The 21,985-nt window shown below is 41.0% G+C and overlaps 1 protein-coding gene across 3 annotated transcripts in view; it reads right to left on the bottom strand.

Annotated features, from left to right (window-relative positions):
* Nucleotides 1-21,985, bottom strand: part of nup214 (nucleoporin 214) — a 53,463-nt gene extending 31,478 nt beyond the window's left edge. For 2 of the 3 annotated variants that reach the window (XM_065965362.1, XM_065965360.1), the window contains exons 1-25: nucleotides 21,803-21,985; nucleotides 19,080-19,275; nucleotides 18,780-18,934; nucleotides 17,814-18,012; nucleotides 17,651-17,721; nucleotides 16,636-16,699; nucleotides 16,355-16,458; nucleotides 15,355-15,461; nucleotides 15,136-15,202; nucleotides 14,725-14,848; nucleotides 10,939-11,097; nucleotides 9,581-10,094; nucleotides 9,224-9,354; nucleotides 9,039-9,127; nucleotides 8,354-8,437; nucleotides 7,565-7,714; nucleotides 6,097-6,255; nucleotides 5,872-5,975; nucleotides 5,593-5,772; nucleotides 4,577-4,665; nucleotides 4,381-4,467; nucleotides 3,863-4,174; nucleotides 3,505-3,687; nucleotides 3,085-3,193; nucleotides 259-322 (exon numbers count right to left, since the gene is read on the bottom strand). In XM_065965362.1, coding sequence (XP_065821434.1) covers nucleotides 259-322; nucleotides 3,085-3,193; nucleotides 3,505-3,687; nucleotides 3,863-4,174; nucleotides 4,381-4,467; nucleotides 4,577-4,665; nucleotides 5,593-5,772; nucleotides 5,872-5,975; nucleotides 6,097-6,255; nucleotides 7,565-7,714; nucleotides 8,354-8,437; nucleotides 9,039-9,127; nucleotides 9,224-9,354; nucleotides 9,581-10,094; nucleotides 10,939-11,097; nucleotides 14,725-14,848; nucleotides 15,136-15,202; nucleotides 15,355-15,461; nucleotides 16,355-16,458; nucleotides 16,636-16,699; nucleotides 17,651-17,721; nucleotides 17,814-18,012; nucleotides 18,780-18,934; nucleotides 19,080-19,275; nucleotides 21,803-21,844 — 3,543 coding nt within the window. In that variant the 5' untranslated portion in view covers nucleotides 21,845-21,985. The remainder of the gene's footprint in view (nucleotides 1-258; nucleotides 323-3,084; nucleotides 3,194-3,504; nucleotides 3,688-3,862; nucleotides 4,175-4,380; nucleotides 4,468-4,576; nucleotides 4,666-5,592; nucleotides 5,773-5,871; nucleotides 5,976-6,096; nucleotides 6,256-7,564; nucleotides 7,715-8,353; nucleotides 8,438-9,038; nucleotides 9,128-9,223; nucleotides 9,355-9,580; nucleotides 10,095-10,938; nucleotides 11,098-14,724; nucleotides 14,849-15,135; nucleotides 15,203-15,354; nucleotides 15,462-16,354; nucleotides 16,459-16,635; nucleotides 16,700-17,650; nucleotides 17,722-17,813; nucleotides 18,013-18,779; nucleotides 18,935-19,079; nucleotides 19,276-21,802) is intronic. The other variant, XM_065965361.1, reaches the window with a different exon arrangement.

Below are 21,985 nucleotides of genomic sequence, written 5' to 3'. Positions count from 1 at the left end.
CTAAAATAACTACAGATGTGTGTTTCTAGGGTTTCTAGGGTATTCTAGGCACTCAAAGTCGGTCTTGGTTTTTATTGGTCTTGTCTTGTCTCTGCCTCGGACTGGACGGACTCTGAATTTTAAATCAAGAGCAGTAAGACCACCACTGACAGGCTATATAACAGTTTTATTTATAAAGTGCCAAACCTCTGTGGTTGAACGTAACATGCTGAAGTTAAATTTGAGCGCTGTTGAGAATGGGACAGCTGATATACTCACTCGTTTAGCTTGGTTGGAAGTAACTGTGGTGAAGGCTTGAGCTGCAGGATCTGGAATTGAGGAGCTGTGAAAAAATAAAAATAAATAACAGAGGAGGGAGAGGGTTCAGTGTTTTTATATCAGCCTGACATAAAACAAATATAAGACAAACATTAAACAACAACCAAGCTGGTGTACACGTCATAGCAACTCTTTACAAACTAGCATCTAGGGATGGGAATTTACAGTAATCCCTGTACTCGAATTACCTAATGAACGAGTACTCGCGGATTATTATTAATTTTTTTTAACCGTAAACAAAAAAAAGGGTCCGTCAGACACGGACCTCCCGGACCGGAATTGTAGACTTTACGCCTGTAAAATGACATAAACATCCAATATTTAAACATAAATAAATAATCAACAACAGAAAGCGATTTCAACTTCAACGACGTGTGCTAACAGGGCTAGCAAATGACGTGATGCGAGACTGCCTGTTTTCTGTCTCCGCTGTTTTCTCTTCGTGCTTTAAGTGCATGTGGTTAAGCATCAAACTAGTATTTCTCTGGTCCCCAAGTTTAACACCACATATCTTGCACTGCACATTAACTTCATCGTTTTTGTCGAAGTACTTTCAGACATCACTTTTCTTGACTGACATGGTGTAGCAGACAGTTCTGTATTTGTTGTGCTTTTGCTTTCGGTTTAATAATATGTTCCTAGAGAGTTGCCGTAGCTGCCGTAAAACAGTTGTTTTTAATGAAATCTGGCTCGGTGTGTACTGAAGCTGAAGCCGTGGCCAGAGATACATCATATGTTTGCATCCCGTAAATTATTTTCCGACCTAGTATATTCAGTTAGGCGAAAACAAAAAGCTGGGTCACACATGTAACGTTGTATGAGTTCAAGTTTTGTAACCAAAAGCAGCGCTTGCACAGGTGCACAAGTAACAAAATGTTACTCGAATAATGGGGTCAACAGTGAGTACTTGTACCCATCAGCTTCTAAATTCAAAATGAATCCAGGGTGCACTTAAATGATCTTGAGAGCAAAGCTGTTTTAAAATTCAAGGCTTCTTAATTTGCAAAATATCTAAAGAAAGGCCTGATCCATTCTTGTTTGACAGAGGTTTTAGTGCGTCATTGGGGGGGGGGGGGGGGGGGGGGGGAAGCTCGCTCTTATAATCATCTTACCCGCACAATGCCTTGCTTTGCTCGTTTGTTATTGTAAGCAGGATTCATTTGGGAAAAGCCCCGAGGAGAGCGGTGTTGAAATACAGAGCCCAAAAAGTGGAGCGCTGCCCAGTGAAGCAGAAAGAGTAAGATGCAAAGGACAGGAGGGGGCAAAAACGAGGAAGGTGTGTGAATCACGAATAAAGAGTCGAATAGGTGACGTGAGGTGAGGGAGGTTAAGAGGGTAACATGGTGAAAACAAAACTTTAGACAGCATGCATGCAGAGCAGTCCAAGTGGCCAAAGAGTGTCGGCTTCACTCTTTAAGAAAGTGGTTTTCAAATGAATAAGGCAGGATCAAACACGATAGCTTTCTCTAATGACCTCAAAAAAGGGAATATGAGGACGTGATTGAATTCAAACCATTTGAAGATGAAATTAAAATGATTAAAGTGAGATTTCAGGCATGAGTAAACGAGCTGGCATGTAAGACGCTCTCACTGACTCTCTGCCTGTCGTGTGCGCGGGCTAAGATTAGGTGGAGTCAGTGACCTGATAAATCTATAGCGAGGAGACACTCTCAAAACAAACACTGGAGCCCTCGAGGAGTCGTAGTGACGGCATGTCTACTCGCTGTATCAGAAATAGATCTAAGTCGGTGCAGGCATAATTTAACGCCTTAATATTACATAACCTGCTGAATGTTAGGACAGGATAGGCACATGAACGAGTACTAAATAAACTACAATAAATGAAGTCGTTGTGAAATGTAAAAAACAAAAAAACAAGATATTTTGATTATTAAGTCCTGAGTAAATTCTGAACAGCATATCTCTCTGCTACGACTCAGACACTTGCAGCTAAAACGTCTCATCAGTTAGTGCCTTAAAACTACAAAAATGGTGGGTGGGGAATATGGTTTACAGTTCTGGTTTTCTCTCGGGGAAATACGTGATATCCACTGTCATCTTTTGACTTGTAAAGCTCTCACAGGAACGTTACCATCAAACCCAAAAGAACTTCTGAATTTTGGGGTTGAGCATTATAAAACATTTCTCACACAGTGTCCTAACAGCACGCAACACGAGCGAGCATCAGAGCAGTTCGTGTGAAATGTTCCTCAAGTCAGGCCAGATCATCGGAAGACTATAGCTCCCCTATTTCAATGAATTTTTAACCTTTTGGACATTTTACTAGTCTGACTTTAAAACTCCAAGCCTCGATTTTTTTTTTTAACTGTTTTGCATTTGTGTATTTTACAGAGCTGTCAGGCAATTACAGAACAAATCAAAAAACATAAAGGCTTTGTGATTGATCGCATATCAATAACGTGCGGCGCTGCAAGACTGGTCTGTGTCACTGTGTATAACCAAAGTTTGCAACCCACAATGAGTGGAGGTGAATTTTGAAATCACTTCAGGTCGCATGCAGTGTGTGATGGTGGCGGCACTCTTGTCAGCTTTTTATGCTGGTATTGCCCATAGCCAACTTTTTAGATTAAAAATGTTGTATTAAAAGTGCGTCCTATACACCAGATTTTACGGTAATATACAGTCTGTCTTTAATTCCACTGTTATGTTTGGGAGAAACATTAATCCATGTCTTTACAGCAGAAACTGTCACCCACCTGAATGATCTTAATGACTTTAAAAAAAAAAAAAAGACTGATTATTTACCTGAGGATGTTGGAAACCAGCGGAGGCCCTCTGTCCTTGAGCTCCTGGACGTTGACCACCTGAGGGACGGTCTTCAAAGTGGACTCTGTTAAGGTTGCACTGATGACAGCTGAAAACACACAAACACTTGTGTGAGCAATACGAACATGGCTGCACACACATACACACACAGAATGTTTATGTTGAAAAGTATATAAATGAACACAACGTTTCCATGGTATCTCAAGCCTAGTGTGAATTAAACTGCAACTATCAGCTGAGTGAAAGAGTGTTCAGACTGATGGTCACAGAGCTGAGTCTGAAGTCTGTGTCTCCCCCTGGTGATCCACAGCGGTAACAGCAGCACAATATGAAACAATGCACACAGTGTTGCCACTAATAATAATTCCCATTTAAAAGTAAACAAAGAACTCTTCTCACTGGATGTGTTCCCACCTGGCTTCTGATTGGCCATCTGCCTTTGTAGAGCGGCAGTAGCAGCCGCCTGCTTGGCGGGGATGGTGACGGGGATGTTCCTCTCAGTCGGTGGGGCTCCGTGCTTGACTGTTTTTGTGGCGAGAGCAGTGCTATCCGCCCCGCTCAGGTTGATCTTATTGGATGGAACTGAAATATCGATACAGAGAGCAGAAGTTAAGAAACACAGGCTGCATTTGAAAATCACATCATCATTCACTAGTCCCTTTGTCCTGAGCAGAGAGTTCTCGATGAAGGACGATGTGGTGAGCTCATCAAGACAATAACAACCCGCTTTAAGAAACTTAAGTAAATCAATACTCACTAGGGCTGGCAATAGGGCTGAGGCCAAAGCCCATACCCTGCACTGAGTGAAGTTTGGTCAAAGGGGTCGACTGTATGGCCCCAAAGCCCGGCTGGATCGAGGGGGTCCTGACGACTGTGGGGTGGCGAGGCGTGGTCAAAGCTAGAGGCAGGACAGGCAGAGGAAACGGCTCTGACTGTAGCTCCTCTTCTTCCTCCAGCTCCAGGTGAGCCGGGTGAGGCTCCAGGGACTGGGACAGGGAGGACGTCGAGCTCACATCGTCCAGGTCCTCGTAGTATTTAGGAGACAGGAAGGCTGAGCGAGACAGATTGGCTAGAAGAGAGTCGATGAAGAAAACGGGAAAACTTGAGTCAATTTTCTGCAGTTTTTTAAAAAAGCGAGTGAAATTAAAACTGACAAATTATCATCAAATTATTATTATTAACAGTTTTGGTAGTGAACACAAAAGAGAACATAACAGAGGTTCCACTTCCTGTAAGTGTGACCTTTGATAACTCAATCTGAGCAGACGTGAGTACCTGGTGCCGTCGAGCGGACAGGAGGCATCTGACCCTTTGAGAGGAAGTTACGCAGCTGAGACTGTTTCACTGGTGAAATCTTGACTGCTGAAGAAACATTTAGTGTAGAGTTAGTTAGTGTAGGTAGAAATTAAGAAAAAATTATATTTTTTCTATCATATATGTTGAAAGAAAAAAAAAAAGCACATGTTGATACCTGGAGAAATGGGTTTGGTCTTAGGAGAGGTGGTGTCCAGCTTGGCCTTCAGGAGTGCTTCTCTTAAACTCTCTAGCTCGTTTTCCATGCTGTCAGAAAACACAGAAACAAGTTCATGTTACAACAACACACACACACACACAAAAACACCTCGAAGTTCAGCTGTTTTAGTGCACAGAAACACATCAAAAGAAAGAATGTCCTAAGAAGGTGGCTACACTAAATGAAATATAATGTTAAAAACATTTATCAAAACAACAAATAAGCTGAAATGATTCAAAACAAAGTTAAGACTCAAATAAAAGGAAAGGTTAACTTTAAATACAAAGTTTGGTCATTTTCAAACATGCACCACTGAAACGTTTCTACAAGATTTCAGTCACTTTAAATGGACTTGAGCTTGTATAACACTTCCCTACTCTTCTGACTATTCAAAGCACTACAGGTCACACCGACTCATACAATCAATCAACCAGACTTGATCTGTATAGCACTTCTCATACTGTCAGGTAGCACAAAGTGATTTACATATAAAGAAATCAAGCAGGAACAACAGGACACCCACCTCCAACCTCAGCCCACAATCCATAAACAAGGTAAGAAGCAACTAAAAAAACTAGATAAAAACATTTTCATGAATTCTAAATGAGGAAACACAGGAGGTTGAAATGTTATAATTTAAGATGGAAAATTCACACCAATTCACACACGGACGGCAGAGGAAAGTATGTTAAGAAACCATCAGAAGGAACTCAAAATGAACCCACTCATACACATGTATACTGTAAGGAGATTAGCAAACTTATCTTTGTAACAGGGTGAGCAACCACCTTGTGGATGTCCCACTTCCGTAAGAGGTGTGACTGACCTTAACAATTTGTATTGCTATCGGGGTTTTGGTTAATTGTTTTACGACTTCTTATACTCTGTAAAGACTCGTAGAGATCGAGGTCAAACAGCACAAAATGTATTTCTCTTTTCTTCTCAGATTGGTTTACATGAGTCCCTGCACCTACCCTGCTGTGTTGGCAGTAGCAGTCCTGTGGTCTATAGTTGGAGTGGTGGTCTTTTTGTAAAGACGCAGTGAAGTGAGTTCCTTAACCAGCTGGTCCAGCCTGTTCTTTTGCTGGTTGATGATGTACAGGTTGTTGGCCAGTGTGGTGAACAGACCCTCACGCCCCGGCACCACCATGTGTCTGTGAGGGGGGGAAAAAAAAGAAGAAGAGAGAATTATTCCATGACAAAAGATCACACAAAATCTTTTCAGTATCAAATAATTAATTAGTTGTTCTTACTTCTGCTTTTTCTTCTTCTCCAGGTGTTTCTCCCATTCCACATCCAACACATCGTTGACATCTTCCACAGCAAACATGACATACTGGTACAACCTGCGGATCTCCTGGAGAAAAAAAAAAGAAAAGATTCAGAAAAACATGAAGATCGTGCTAGGAGTATACGTGCTAAACAAAAAGGTATCTATTCATGCAAATATAATGCGAATCATCCGCCCTGCTTTTCACCTTCAGATGCTCCTCACTGCGGGGGTCCAGAGGCTTTTTGTAAAGCAGCTGTCGGTAATTTCTGTCTCTGCTCAGCTCACTCTGAGCCTTTGCTTCTTCTGCCCCGGCGAAGCCCTCCAGTAAGGTGGTCTTCAGAGTACCAATGTCCCCATGGAGAGACTAAAAAAACATTAAGGATGTGATAATCAAGTTATTAAAACCCTTACTCTGTCCTCACGATTGCGTTTCTAAACAAGGCTAGACAGATAGCGAGCAAAAACTCCAACTTTTCTTGAACAAAGTGGCTTTAGTGATGGTCGTTTCTGTAAAACTGAAAATACAGCACAAATATTGTGTCAATATACTGCACATGTAAAGCATACACACATGAAATGAAACTGTAAATAGTTAAATGTATGAAGTACATGAGATGAAAATATGAATTAAACTACTTTTTATATCCTTATGAATTGTAACCCCATGTATTCACATGTAACATTGCTGTATAACATTCTTACACACATTTATTCAGCAGCTAAACAAGTCCGGAAAGTGTTAGTACTCTGTAGTACACATACAACATGACACAATGCTTCAATGTTAGCTATTTAGCAAAACAGATCTCTGTGTTTAATCACAACTGGAGGCTTAATGTAATCTTCATAAACAGAAATATCCCTTCATAAAAATACATTCAAACAATATATGACATGTTACTTACGGACATATTTAATTTCAAGGTTTAAACCTAAGGAGATAACTGAGCTGCATGCACACTGTAGTCTGCTGTTTGTGTAAATGAAACTGAACTGAGGGTGAAAATGAAACTTAAGAAAACACAAGCGATACACAAAGTGTCCACCAGGGCGGCGGGAAAATGCCAGTAAGGCTGGTTATAATGAGAATAAACCTAATCAAAGAGGAGATACAGTCTTAGAATAAAATACCTTAAGAGGTAAGACATGTACCAGCAGTGTGAAATAAAGTCACACATACGAGTCTACATACACAAAATTCATTCATTTAAGGTTTGAGAGGCAATGAGACATCCTCTGTTATATTTCATAGATTACTAAACAAGTCAATAGAAACACAATCAATAGAATATAAGGGTGGGTTTTATGGTACACATTTCAACATCACAAGTTAAAAACGAGCTAAAACTAAAAACTTACTCCACGTGTTATTTATTTAAAGGGCCAGCTCAATTAATGTTGGTTTCACATTAGGGACCCGGGCCCGGATCAAAGTACACTTGACCCCAAAGTCCGTTTCATTTGATCAGTGTGAACACAAACATACCGTACTCGAGTGCAGAACGATATTACTAATTTGGAAACAGACCAGCGGGGGAGAGGGGAGCAATCATGCTAGGGCAAAGGTGCAAAACAATCGTGCCTAATGTCAAGGCGCCCTAAGAATACCCAAATATTGAGATTCTCTTTTTGAATTCTTTAATTTGGATAACATTTCTGAACCATGGCCGTACCTCCGTAGTTTCCTTTATCTCCAAGGTGAAAATATGGAGGTCCTCCGACTCCTTCCTCAGCTCCTTCATCTCGTCGTTGGTGCCGACCTTGAAGTCGGCTCTCGCACTCCGTGCCTTGAGGTCGTCTAACTCCTTCTGGAAATGTGCAATCTGATGACAAGTCAAAGAAATGCTTAGTTAAAACAGATTGAAGGAAACTTGGTCCAATCTCATTTTGACACTGTCTGCAAATAGTGTTCCAACATCTGTTCACGCTTCAGCCTTTTTATGAACATCATGATAACCTTCCAAGCTTAGATCATAAATGACTGGGTCATCAGTTAGCGCCATGATCAATTTCTCCCCCGCCATTGTTGTTGACAAACTGATATATGAAGACCCACCCTGTCTTGATTCTGATTGGTTGATGAGAGAGAGGTGACATTGACAAGCGCAGCACTGTTCAAAAAGTTGAACTGTTTTCAAATGTGAGCACAGCAACAAAAAAAAACAGCTGACGCAGCTGAAAACGCTGAGCTACACTTGTTTTGTATTGAAAAAGTGCTTTTTGTGGACACAAGCCTTAACGCTAAATAACGCTACGAGAAAGTTTGAGATGAAACGCTGTCAATCAAACAACATAGCAGACCTCAATGAAACTCCAAAAAGGCTGACAGTACAATTTTCCAAACAAGAAAATCTGCAGTTTTTAAACACGAGCATGTACATGTAGCCAGTATTAAACTTTTTTTCACAAGTCGACCAAATGAAAATGGCAATAAGTCCACCTGATGGAATAATAAGTCTCACCTCGTCCAGTATACCAGCCATGATGGGATCCGCGTCTTTCTTTTGCTGGAGCTGCTTCTCCAGAGCCTTCACGCTAACAGCTGCCTGTAAAGTAAAGGTAAAGTATCTACATCAGCACCTGCTAGTAAGACGTTAAAATCACAACAAAAACACAAACAAATAACAAAAATAGAATAAATAAAATACACAAACCTAACAAAAACGCACAAGCTCTAAACAAAACTATAGATATTTTCTCTAATTTAATCCAAACTTATTTCCTGTGAACTGTATCTGGTTTCAGTTAACACTGTTGCTAATAGCAACCAGCAGCAGAGTTCTAGAGTTACATTTTTTCATTCATAATTTTTTTCATGTAAATTTGGCATTTTTCTCTACTCTCTGTTACTTTTCTGCATGTGTGGGTTTGTGTGTGTCCTAGTGTTGTGTGTGGTTGTGTGTGTGTGTGTGTGTGTGTGTGTGGAGTGAGAGGTGGGTGAGAACTCAAGTGAAGCAACTTTATCAGCCAAGTACATTAAATTGTTAATTTCACTTTGAATAACAGGACAAACAATAACAGCTAGATATAACCAAGTGGAATCAGGGTGGTGCAGTAAATCGACCTGTCATGCAATCCTTCCCATTTCATCGATACATGCGATTCTTAAAACTAAAAACAAATGCCTCATAACAAACAGAAGAGGACCTGTGGGGTTTGCACACGGCTCTGGGCGGCAGGAGCAGGTTTCTGGACGACTGTGGTTGGTGTGCTGGTTTGAACTGGACGCACTGGAGCTGCAAAAACAAAATGAGAATCACAATTTACCATTTGATAATTACACAATCGTTCAGATTTAAATATTTAAGGAACAGGGGCAGGGCTTTCTTTACCCAGAACAGCAGGCGGCTTCGTGGTCGAGGGTGGCGGTGCGGTCAAAGTACTGGAGACGATTGTTTTGGGGAGTGGGGAATTGAAGGAGAAGGGCTGTGGGACCGAAGCAGGGGCCTCCAAAGCTGAAAACCTTGGATAGAGAGAGAACAGATTTTTATCTAAGGCTGTGTGTGTCTGTATAGATAGATTATGTCTCAGTCAGAATATACAAACAATGTACATGTTGAGGCTCCGGTTAAGCTCAGTCGCCAAGTTTCTCCCCCCATTTCAGACTCTAATTCATTGTCCTATGCAATTAAGATAAAGGCAAGAAATAAAGAGACAAATGCTATGTCAAAACAAAAGAAATGATTTACCTTCCACTTAAATTTAGTTTCACAGGGGGCGGAGAGGGAGCAGCAAGGCTCTGCGGTGTAGGAGCAGGAGCGGGAGCAGAAGCGGGAATAAGAGTAGGAGCCGGAGCTAAAGTTGGAGCAGGAGCCGGAGCAGGAGCTGGAGCCGGAGCAAGAGCCGCCACCGTTGACGGTTTGATGGTTGGTGCAAAAGAAAAGGCAGAAGAAGCTGAGGGAGTGTCAGAGGGAGGTTTGGAGGAGGAGAAGCTCGAGGCAAACGCTGTAGTAGCTCCCCCCAGGGTGAAAGGTGACGGCGTAGAGATGGAGTACGTAGTCGGGACTGAGAAAGTAAAGCCAGACGATGACGATGATGATATGGGAGCTGTTGGACCCATGTTGAACGGGGAAGCGGAGAAGGAGGCAGCGGCGGCGGGTGGAGGCGTGAAAACAGCTGCTGGAGTAAGGCTGAGGTTCGGGAATGCGGTTGGGGCAGATGGGACGGAGGCAGCGACTCCGGGAGCTTGTGTTGCCAAAGATCCTGCGAACAGAAAATACATCAGCTTTCCTTTAATCTCCTCACATGATGGGAGAATCTGTCTACAAGCGAAGGTGGCTAATTGAAGAAACAACTGAATTAGCCTTTGAGAGAAAAAAAAAAAGTCATAATTTTTCATGCTTAGATGCTCATCAAAGGTGTTTGAAAAAAATGTCATCAAGCTTTTCTTAGTGAGTTTAGCTGAGCAAAAAATAAAAGATTGAAAGACTGCCTGGAAGAAAATTAAGCTCTTCACAGTCTGGTCAAAGATCCCTGCGTAATCAAAACAGCTGTTCTTATTCAATGAATGGAAGCGGGCACTCAAAGGAAAACGACTGGGAAACGAAATGGGATTAGAGATATTCTTCACGTCTCAGTAACAGGGGAAAAAAAGGATCACATTTTGGGTTTAAAAATGTGTGATGACTGATAATTCTGTTATAAAAAAAAAACTGTTGTAATCACCACGACACTCAAACAACTGCACACTTTGTAAGCCCTACTTGATGATGCAAAGGTGCATGCAGCTTCCAAACTTTAATTGGTGGACATGCTTTAGTGGAGAGATGTCGGGGTGGGGCTGCTACACACTGCTCGCTACGCAGGGAGAGCACTAGAGCTGTCGGGGGTTCAGTGCCTTGCTCAAGGGCACATCGGCAGTACTGTGGAGCCCTGCTACTCTCCAAACCACCAGACCAACTTCTATATTTTTGGACCGCACCAGGACTTGAACCAGCGACCCTCCGTTTAAAAAAACTCTAACAAGGCAAGTCTAGTGACTAGGCAAGAGTTAGGGTGCAGTCCTCGCTACGACTTAATCACCTGTCACGTTCAAGGGCTATCTTACCTGGCTTGGGGAGCCTCTCCCCCTCCGGGGCGAGTACTGCTGGTGCTGATACCAGCTGCTTAACCCCAGGGTTGAGATTGAGCAGAGCAAAGGGGCAGAGTAATCCCTCGGTGGAGAGCATCAGCATAATGGGCGCTGGAGGCAGGGTCTTCTCGTCAGCTGTGGGAGGGCGAAAAGATGGGATACAGACAAAAAGGCAATCAGACAGAGAAATATTGTCATCTAGATGATGGAGAGACATACAATCTTGAGTCAAATGACCTCATTCTCTGACAAACACAGTGGCCACTGAGTCTTACTCCCCTTCAGCGACTCATTCTAAATCACATTTAGGGGGGGTGACGGCCTTGTGCTCAGCTCTCACCCCATGTACGGACGTTATCCCTCCAAGCGCGCCGCCCGCGTTCAAGTCCGACCTGTGTCATTCCCCACTCTCTCCTGATTTCCTACTCAATCAACTGTCTTTTCAAAATAAAAGTAAAAAGCCAAAAAATGTTGTTATCTTAAAATAAATAACTGAAAATTCACTTGGTGTTATGTGATGTCGATTGCAGAGCCCGACCGATTATTTGGCCAGCCGATATTAGCAAGTGAATATTGTTATCTGCTAATTTAATCGCAGACGTGATTACTAGATTTATTCACCAGTCAAATAGCAATTAGTTTGAGGTTCATTGTATTACAATACACTAGCAGTTCTCTTTAACCAGCAGAGGGCGCTATATGGATTAAAACAAGCATCATCAGTTCCTGTCAAGTTGAGTGACCTTCATATATCTTTTCCACAAATGTTTGATAAATGCTTTTTAGGGATTAACACAATAAATGTACATAACTAAATCTATCTCTAGAGATCAAACATAGATCTAAGATAAATATTGGCATCAGATTTATTTCTCTTCCTAATATCGCTATCAGCCCCAAAAATTCAATATCGGCCCGGCTCCAGTTCGAAGTTGATCAAAGTTAGCGGATAATCCATTGACAAAAAGGGAGAATGTTAAAAAGGATTTAGATGGTGTTGGGCTCTTCTGTTGCTTAGTGTTAAATATGTTGGTAGGATTATTTTTTGTCGCTGGGTTCCTATGTATGATTTTGCTTGTATGTCAAAGCGATGCAAACCCTTTTTTTTTTTTTTTTTTTTTTTTAAAAGGTGCTCTGTATTAAATATTATTAATATTATTTCCTCCCTTTATGACACTTTTGACAACCTTCCACATATCATGGAGGTATAAAGGATCCCTCCAGCTCTCTGGTAGGAGAGTTGGTCGTGAGTCAATTAATTAAGAGCTACATTCGTGTACAAGCTTCATAACACAGTAACAGATTCATGTGAGAAATTATTGAGCGTTCTGCACAGCTCCGTGCTTCCAAATCACACCACGGCACAAAGGAGACAATTAACAGTCAAGTGTTGTCCGCTCGCTATGCTCGCTCTCTTGACGATGTTTTTGATCACTTCAATCTTCAAAGTGTTTATTGCATTCGAGCACAAAAAGAGTGTATACGTTGCTGCTCTGCTTTTCCCATCGACCTTGGCTCGCTCTGCCTTCCAGTGGTTAAAATAAGTACCCAGTATTGAGCGGATAAAGGCACGCTGTAGTCGTGCACAGAGACAACTCTGCTAAGATGCCTCGTTTGGTAAAACACAGTCCACTGCAACCCTCTTCCTGCCAAACCCCCCAAAACTCATCCCTGCTCTTCACACCCACTTCCTAAAATCACGCAGTGCTCTGTGGGCTGCAGACTAAAATGGCCAATCCAGTCTAAACTGACATTTAAATGACTACACTGAGTATTCACACCCCAAATTAAAGATGCATTAGTCAGAGATGATACTAGTCATTTTCAGATTTGTCACACACACACACACACACAAAAAAAAAAAAAAAAAAAGAGTCCACTTCCTGAACACGTTGTGCTTCTTTGTTCCCTCTAGGAGAGTGGTGTGTCATATCTTAGACTTTTTCTCAAGCATAACTTACACTGCCATCGGGGGAGGAAAGCAGTAACAGTGCATGTCAGTGTGTGATGAATTACTGCTGACTCACCTCTCTGACTATAACCTACTATTTTGCATCTACTGTATATTCATCCCATGTACTGTGTGTGCGCGCTTCTGACATTATGACAGTGCATTTGTGTTTTACTGTCTGCATAAATTCAGACCTATATCTACAAGAGACACTTCCAACCACACAAATAACTTGACATTTAAAATTTACATACAGAAGGACAGATTTAAGTTCCATTCTCCGGAATTAAGTTGTCCTAAGTTCTCCCAGACAACCGAATAGAAAATAGAGAGTCTAAAGTTTAGTTGTATCTCAGTGATGAACCTAAAGTTTGAAAGAAAGTGAGAAGCGACAAGCTGGAGGATGAACAGACGGGGAGAGGCACACGGTAAACCTCATCAGCATTCTGCAACAGGATTGTCTGGGCTTTGTTGTTTGTTGTGGTCCTCGAGCTTGTCTGAGCCATTTTAATGAGTGTGTGTTTTTCTGCTTTTTTTTTTTTTTTGTCTCCACAGATAACGCTCTCCCTTGCCTTTTTCTTATCTAATGTCTCTCTTTGGATAAAAGGTTTTGATCACTCGACAATCACGTCAAAATGTTGCTCAAATTGCAGGTTTTTCTCATGCTTATGGAGGGGGGGGTGGGGGGTGGGGGGGTGGAGGTTGTTCTTCGAGTGAGCGAGGAGGGATGTGACGAGACAGCGGCAGCAGCTCTACGTGAATGTCTGGCAGATTCGGCCATTTAAGATAAAACAGTGTACTGAGACGGTAGCTTATCACTATTCTTTACACACGCTGTGGTGGAGCACTGCAGTGGATGCTGCGTGCACAAAGAAACCTGATGGATGTAGGACGATCTGATTTGGAGAATGATGATTGTTAAATGTTTCATAACGTCTTCTCCATAACAGACTAGTTTGATATTACTTAACTCAGAAAAAATATTATCTAAACTGTATCAGTCTGAAATTCTTTGGAGCATAAACAGGTTTATAATTGTGGTTAGTATTATTTGAGGCAGATGGTGTACATATCTGCCTAAACCGGTTCAATTTTATCTTCATTGTCTTTACCGTCCTTTTTTTAAAATGTCACATATTTACAAAATACACTTTACACTAATAAAGTGTCTCTAGTCTGTCTTCAAACCCCCCAGTTATAAGCAAAGTCCACCATCCTCTCTGTCTTTTGCCTGCTCCACTTTTCAGAAAATGTGTGCTCAACCAGACCATTTTCAGATTTTCCCTTTGTGACATCACAAAGGGCTGTAACTCCTCCCCCAGGTGGGTGACACTCGCACAGCTAGGTGTTTGCTCTGCCCTCTGAGTCTACCTTCTCATCGTAAAAAAAAGGGTATGGGGCGAGAAAACCCGAGCCACCGAAGCCCTTCCAGAGAGGGGGCGTGGTCAGACACAGCTCATTTACATTTAAAGGTACAGACACAGAAACAGCCTGTCCTGAGCAGGGCTGAAACAGAGGGGTTTATAGACATGATCAAATACAGGAGTGGATTTTTAGTAAGAAACTTCACAGAAATGTTTTGGGAAGCTCTGAGACTTATTTAAACTGGTTGAAAAGGCGGATAATATGTGAGGGTGTGGGTCGTAAAACAGTCCATTAGTACAATGTGACTCAATATACCACAACACTATTTATACTGTAGCACACTGTGTTTGCCCAGCTGAAGTGTTGTGACATGATGTAGGTGTACAAAACCTGGTCAGAGAGGAGAAAAAAAAGAGAAAGCACACAGAAAGACAAAAATCACTCACTGATGGGGATCTCCTGCTGGCTGGTGAAGTCTATTGCTAAGCCGAGGGGAAGAGTGTCTTCGTTTGTCTCGGTCACCGGCAGTTCAGCCCGACTCGCATCTTCAAGGATCCAAAGCTCCCAGATCTAAAAAGGACAAATAACGGCTGAGTCTGACATTTTGTTGTTTTTGTTGCATCAGTCAGTAAGCAACCAAACAAAGTGTAAATCAAAGCTAAAAAAAAAAAAAAAAAAAAAAAGATCAGAACAAAATGTGTTAAAATGTAAAACAGAGCATCAGAACTCTGCGTGTTCAGTTGTAGATGAGATCAAATCGAGCCAAATACAACACTAGCGACCCCACATCATAACTGTGAAAGACACTGTATTTCTATTTATATTCACAGCCGTGTGATTTTAAGTTATTTAGGTACCTTGTCATCTTGTCTGGAAATGACGCTGACTTCAATGGACGCCGCTGACGCAGCAAACACGAGGTCCCTGGATGGAATGAGCATTAACGCAAAGCATTTAAAAAAAATAATAAACCCAATTCAACACATTTTCATGTAAAAAAATAAAGATTTTTATCCCAACAGTAAACATGCTTTCAGCTGCACACCATCCAATGCTCGTAATGTGCTTCTTCTTACCAGTCCTCTACGTGGCTGAGGAAGTAGTGATGCTGTCTCTCGGTGCAGCTGCCGTACACTGTGTCACTGAAGTTCAGGTACTTTGTCTCCACTCTCTCATCCTTCTTCTACAAAAAGACAAAAAAATGCATTTAGCACTTTCTTAGTATTCATCTGCATTAGGTGAATTTACAATATGGAACAACTGATGAAACTTCTGTATAGCAGCATCAGTATCGCTGTTTCATGAAAGGTTGCCAATGGTGATGAGTTAATGATCTGCCTATAAGCACAAGGTCTAAAATCAATTTAAAAATTCACTCTGGAGCACTTAGATGAAGTGCTTGTGTGCTGAGAACAAAAGTGATGCAAGTGCGTGTTGACAACAGTCTTTTAAAAACGTTGCTTTTCAATGTATGTTTTATATTGGAGATCGTCGTTTCCCCTTCTCTTAGAGCATCTAACAGTGGATGCTTGCCCTCTTACTTTGTCTGGACATGGAGCGAGTATGATGTGGGTACAGGGCAAAAAAATACGGGGAATATCATTTATTTTGAAAAGAACGCCGGTGACGTTGGCAGTGAAGTTGAAAGATTTAAACTCAAAGTGCTCAGACAAAAAGATGATGGGCGCTGCGCTGACATAATGTGCGTTTAAAGCTATGATCTTTTACTCTGGAACACAAGCTGAATGGCTCCACGTATGAAAAGTGCTTTACACATAAACTTGCCTTACCTATGTAAGAATTCATTTATTTTTAAGTCTCTCGTCTCCAAATTGATTGATGTCCCTACAGAACGACTTTTCAACTACGTGGTAAAACCAAAATACATTTCTGCCTTTTTGTTGCGGCTGCAGAGAAAATATCGTGAACCAAACTGTCGTGTTAAATTTTAAAATAAATACATGGTCAGCTGTTTCTGGGGTGATGAGAAAGAGAGGGGGGGGGGCAAAACCTCACAAAAAACACAAAAAGTCTTTCTCAGGATGCAGTGGATGTTTGTATGTAGGGCGTACTCACAGGGAGCGAGATCAACACTAGCTCAGGAGGGGTCTCAAGAGAGCCGTCTGCAGCAGCGTACACCACTGCAAACACAAAGGTTTTCAGCCACAGCACATCCAGAACTAAAGGAGACAACAGGAGAGAGAGGCATTAGTAAGGAACAAGGTCGGACCTTAAACAGTAACGAATACACAACATAAGTCAATCAGTGAACGTTATGTATCATCATTATATGGAAATTAATTAAAGCCAAGCTTGAATTAAAACAAACCTCATTTAGTGCTACAGGATCATCTTACCTTTGACGGGTTCATCAGGGGTGTAGAAGTCTGGGCTCGGGATGACTTTCTTTAGTTCTAGTGCCTTTTTGTTAGAGGAGAGAATCAGTTATTCTTCTTCATATTATTATTATTTTTTTAATTATATGGTCAATTTAATGCAATTTCAGATCGTTTTAAGAGCATGACACTGATGTGATTGACTGCTCTTTGTCAACTCTTATCCCTAGTTGGGTCTTTATACATGCAGTGTTATTACATAATGAAGCATTTAGTGTCATAAAACCATTTAACCAAGTCACAATGCAACAACACATAAAGCAATACACAAATTATTCAAATCAATAGAAAAAAGTTATTTATTCAAAGTAGCAACATGTATGTAAAGCTCTGGTGTGCTTTAAGCCAGCTAGTGTTGAAGTACTCGAAAGGTTTTTAAGGTCTCTAGCATTTTTACTCGGTTTTGTCTCGTTCTCAAACTGGCCAGACTTCAGATTTTAAATCAAGACCGGTCATGACCACCACTGATGGGTTATTTTTCCACGTCATTACTGTGATTAGAAGGAAAACAGCTTGTTTCTAAAAGAATGAATAACTTAAATTCATTCATAATTTGATTTCTATCCCCCCAGTTACAGCCACAAACTTCACGGTTTTACGGTCTAAGTGAGTGACACGGCCACTGCACACAAGAGGATGTTTTCTCAGTGTTATTTAAGGTCTCTTCTAAAGTCTTTTCTCAGTCTTTTCTCAGTCTGGTCTCGGGTATGTCTTGGCCTCGATGAGTGTAGCTCAAACCAAGCAAAGGTGTTGCTTGGTGCCAATGAGGAAGAGCACAAAACTGTCCACTTGAGGCTAGCGACAAAAGCCAATTGATTACTATATTAAAATGCTAAACAGCTGCCATTGTTGGGTTTCAAATGGGTGAAGATGTTGTATGTTACAGTTGCTGTTCATCATTCTTCCAGTAATTATCTTACAGTTTTGTCTGTCATTGCATATAACACTTTAACAGGAAGCATTATGTTTCACTTACTGGTGTATACTGACAGACTGTGGCGTCCATTTTTCCTGCAACGACTTGTTTTCCTTTTGGACTCCAGCACACTGCGTCAAAGAAGATAAATGAACATAATTCAGCCACAATAGAGATGCAGAGTACAGGTTCAATTCAGCGACTGTGTTAAAGTCTCACTCACGGCACGTGATGCCATTTGCGGCAGGTAGCTCGGCCGTGACTGTGACGCTGTCAGTTACACCCAAAATCATCATGCTGCCGTCAGACTGACAGGTAGCCAACATGGATGCCTGTGCAGGATTCCACTTCAGGTCCTGGACCAATGTGCCAGGGGGAACTGTTGGCGCCAGTGAGGCAAAAGGTAACTTTTGTGGTCGTCCCTGGAAAAGATGAGCAAAAAAAAAAAAGTATAAAGACAAGAAATACAGTCAGAAAAATAACACACAGGTCGAATGCTTTAGAAGATATGTTTACATTAAAATGCACGAGAAGTATTCAAATTAAAAAGGGAAAGTGGGACATCTTGATTTCTTTGTTTAATTTCTGTTCAAGTATTCTTTAAGGTAGCTGCCACCTTTTAATATCTTGAGCTAGTTGCATCTGCAGAAGATGTTTTCCTATATATGGACCAAAATAAAATAAATATCTATCTATCATCAGCATTTGTTTTGTTTGGTTTAGATGCAGATCATGTGCTTTCTGAGTAATGTGCTATAAACAATGTTGGTGGTTTACTTTGATATGAACTTCTCTGTTTACAAGTGGATTGTTGCAGCTAAATGCAGGCAACACGGGAGTCCAAGTCAAATTTCCCAAACGTATATCATATTGTATCGTATCAGTTTGGGGACTTAATGATTAAATCTGCTCATTAGTTTATAGAAAAATAACTGTGGCTGCCATGTGGACATGAGAGGGGATATCTGCAAGAATACTGCTGCTCATACAGGGTAGTCATGAATAACAACATTTTGTTAATTTTCCTGCAGTTGCATTTAATGTATATAAATTATTTTATCAGTAATGGGCAATTATTAAAGTGCTAGAGGTGTTGAACCAGAGAGCTCAAACAACACCCTAACTCACATTGGACTCCCTCACTAGGCTTAATGCATGGCATGCTAAATAAACTGAGTGAAGTAGTCACCTTGTTCATGAAGGTGCGGACATCGTAGAAAGTGAGGGATAAACCCTGATTCTCCGACGAGCCACATACTGACAACGTTAGTTCATCACAACTGAGAGCCAATTGGTGCAGACACAGATCTACAGTCACCTCTGCCAACGCTGGTATCCCCTCGACTAGAAGAAAGAGGAAAATTAGAGTCAATTGTGAGGAAGAGACATGGATGGAAGTTTAGCTTGATGTGCTCTTAGTGACGGTCAATTACACAACAAAGTAGTGCACAACTGAATGGATACATATTTAAAATCAACATCATTTTACCTATTTCGTTGGCGTTGCCGTCATTTCTATCAGCTCCCAAAATGTCTCGAGTGAGGTAAACTTTGAACGTGTTGTACAGCCCAACAAATGTAAGACCAAATTTGTTTGAGATGGTGAGCAGACTGGATCTGTCCTTTGGCAATTCTTCAGATGATTTAAAAACTCTTGCCTTCTTCATCTGACGAAACTGGAAATCCTGGGGAAGAAAGATAAACGTGAGAGGTTAAAATATGTGGTTCCAGTTTAATGACTCCAAATGTACCTCCATCTAGGAAGAAAAAAAACATAAGCAGTGTCCTTATAGTGCAACCTAACATAGTGTTTTCCAATGTGGGGGGGTCCCAACCCCTCTGGGGGATCAACAGGAGTTGGTAGAGGGGGTTGCGGAAAATTGTTTAGTAGATTGGAGAAAATTAAACAAAAATAAAAAATCAACTTATAACATTATTTCTGCCAATAACATTTTAATAAATGACTTTTTAGATGTTACTGAGCACTGCATTTCAAAATATGTTCTCTTTTTCGATGTCAATCTTTCACTTTTAAAAAATAACACACACCACTCTTGCCAATTCAAATCGGGCAAACGCTACCAATGACATTGACATGCCGTTAAGTTGAAATTTAAGGAATATTACAAGAGGGGTCCCTGTCAGAGGCTAATGCGACAGGGGGATCCAATTTGGGAACCCCAAAACCTATAAGATAAACAACTTTTCAACGCCAACAAACACGAATAGGCATACTTATCTTTCCAACAAGTACTTGGTTACTTTCTGCTAAATATTCAGTTTCATTTTGACGACCAAACATGGAGATAAATCTTTTAGTTTAGATGAGATTAGATCAGAACACGCTACACAGCTCCTGGTACAGGCTCTTGTGATATCACGCATCGACTATTACAACTCTCTACTGGCAGGTCTTCCTACATGTACTATCAAACCTCTGCAGATGATACAAAATGCAGCAGCACGACTGGTCTTTAACCTTCCTAAAAGAGCACATGTCACTCCGCTGTTCATCTCCTTACACTGGCTCCCAGTTACTGCTCGCATCAAATTTAAAACTCTGCTGCTCTCTTACAAAACAGCGACAAAAAACATCTCCTCCTTACTTTAACTCTCTGATCCAGGTCTACACTCCCTCCCGCCCACTACGCTCTGCCAATGAAAGGCGTCTGATCCAACCTTCACAACAGGGGCTGTATCCGAATTACCAAGTGCATACTCAATCTTTCAGTAGGCAGTACCTACTATCCGTGCTGTATACTGTTTAGTACCTACTATTCAGTAGGCAGATATTTGTCCCTACTTCTTCTGATACATTCAGTATGGAAGTGGCGTCATTTACGTTTCCCGAACCGGCCGCATTCACCCGTTTTTTTTGTGTTTATTTTTTTGCTTTTGTTTATCTTTATTCAAGAACAGTAATGCGCATATACAGTCAGGTAAACAAAAAAACAATATCACAACGTAAATCAAGTAAAAGGCAGATTAAATAACTAAATAACATACAGTACATACAGGAAAGTACAACTGAGAGACAGTAATATACAGAATATAAAATAAACCAATAAAGACGCTTTTAAATAGTTAAATCATTATTTAAATAGAGGGGGAAAGGTTTTATAATAATGCAGATATTTGTTATATTGTCTGTTGTTAATTAAAAGTAGTGATTTCAGTCGGGACTTTAAATTAAGATTAAAAATTGATTCAATTAATCCACGCTCGTTTGTTTGGATTTGGAGGCGGAGGCGGACGCGACGTGACGATTTACGTTTAATTTCGCACAGCATTGTGGGAGGTAAAACACAATTAATTTCCTGAAAGCACGCATCCGATCCATACTGCATGAAACCCGGAAGTTAGTATCCATACTGAAATGTTCAGTATACTGAGGTGGACCCAAAAAATGACCACTGAATGACCACGAAAGTTCAGTATACTGAAACTCCATACTGAATAGTACGTACTGCATACTGAACTGTGACTATTCAGAAAGGGCCCGGGTCCTAAGACGCTGACTAGACTCTTCTTCTCTGTCGCCCCCCGGAGGTGGAATGAGTCCCTCTGCACCTTTAAGAAAAAGCTAAAGACCCAGCTCTTTCATGAATACCTACTAACTAAATGATGATGGTCTCCATATTATTGATGATAATGATGGTAATGACGATGGTTTTTGTTTGATAAACGACGACTTATAAGATGGTTTCTATACTGATTAGAGCTCTCAAGAACTGCCGTCACTTCCTGTCAGCACCTGTGTGTCCAATCAGATCAGCTGATCGTTTTGAGAACCAAACATGGAGATAAATCTTTTAGTTTAGATCATCTTTTGGGGGAATAATCAACATGCTACGAACTTACGTTCAACTTAAATAAGTTGTCATGTTACATTAAGATGCATTAACCACTAAAGGTATTTCATGACGTGCATGATGAATCCACTCAACCTCAATTCAATAACAGTGTAATAGCTATGATGCTAACAGGTAGCTTGCTCGAATCGGAAAATGTAAAAGTGACAACAAATAACATTTTTTTTTGTATTGTAACAGGTGACTCCACTTGCTAATTGTGTCTCATAGCGATACGGGTTTGTAAATGTTTTGTGTGTTTGGTTTTACTACGAAGAAAGCAGACAAACAAACTAGAGAAGTTAGCCATTAGCTCAACATGCTAAACTGTCAACACAGATTATAAATAAAGAGAGGAAACCTTCATTTCCCTCTCAGGAGGGGAGTCCGTGTCGTCACTCATTTTAACAGACAGCAGATGTGGCTGCTCCAGCCGGTCTGTTAATTTAGTTTATTCCTTGGTTTTTCCGCGTTAAAGACAAATTTCTGATGCGCCACATGAGTCTGATCTGCCGAAACTCAAACCCAGGCAAGCGGGAAGACT

This window comes from Labrus bergylta, chromosome 17 (genome assembly GCF_963930695.1).
Source record: "Labrus bergylta chromosome 17, fLabBer1.1, whole genome shotgun sequence".
NCBI lineage: Eukaryota > Metazoa > Chordata > Actinopteri > Labriformes > Labridae > Labrus > Labrus bergylta.
The sequence above is the reverse complement of the archived record's forward strand: the minus strand, read 5'-3'. Positions and strand labels throughout refer to the sequence as shown.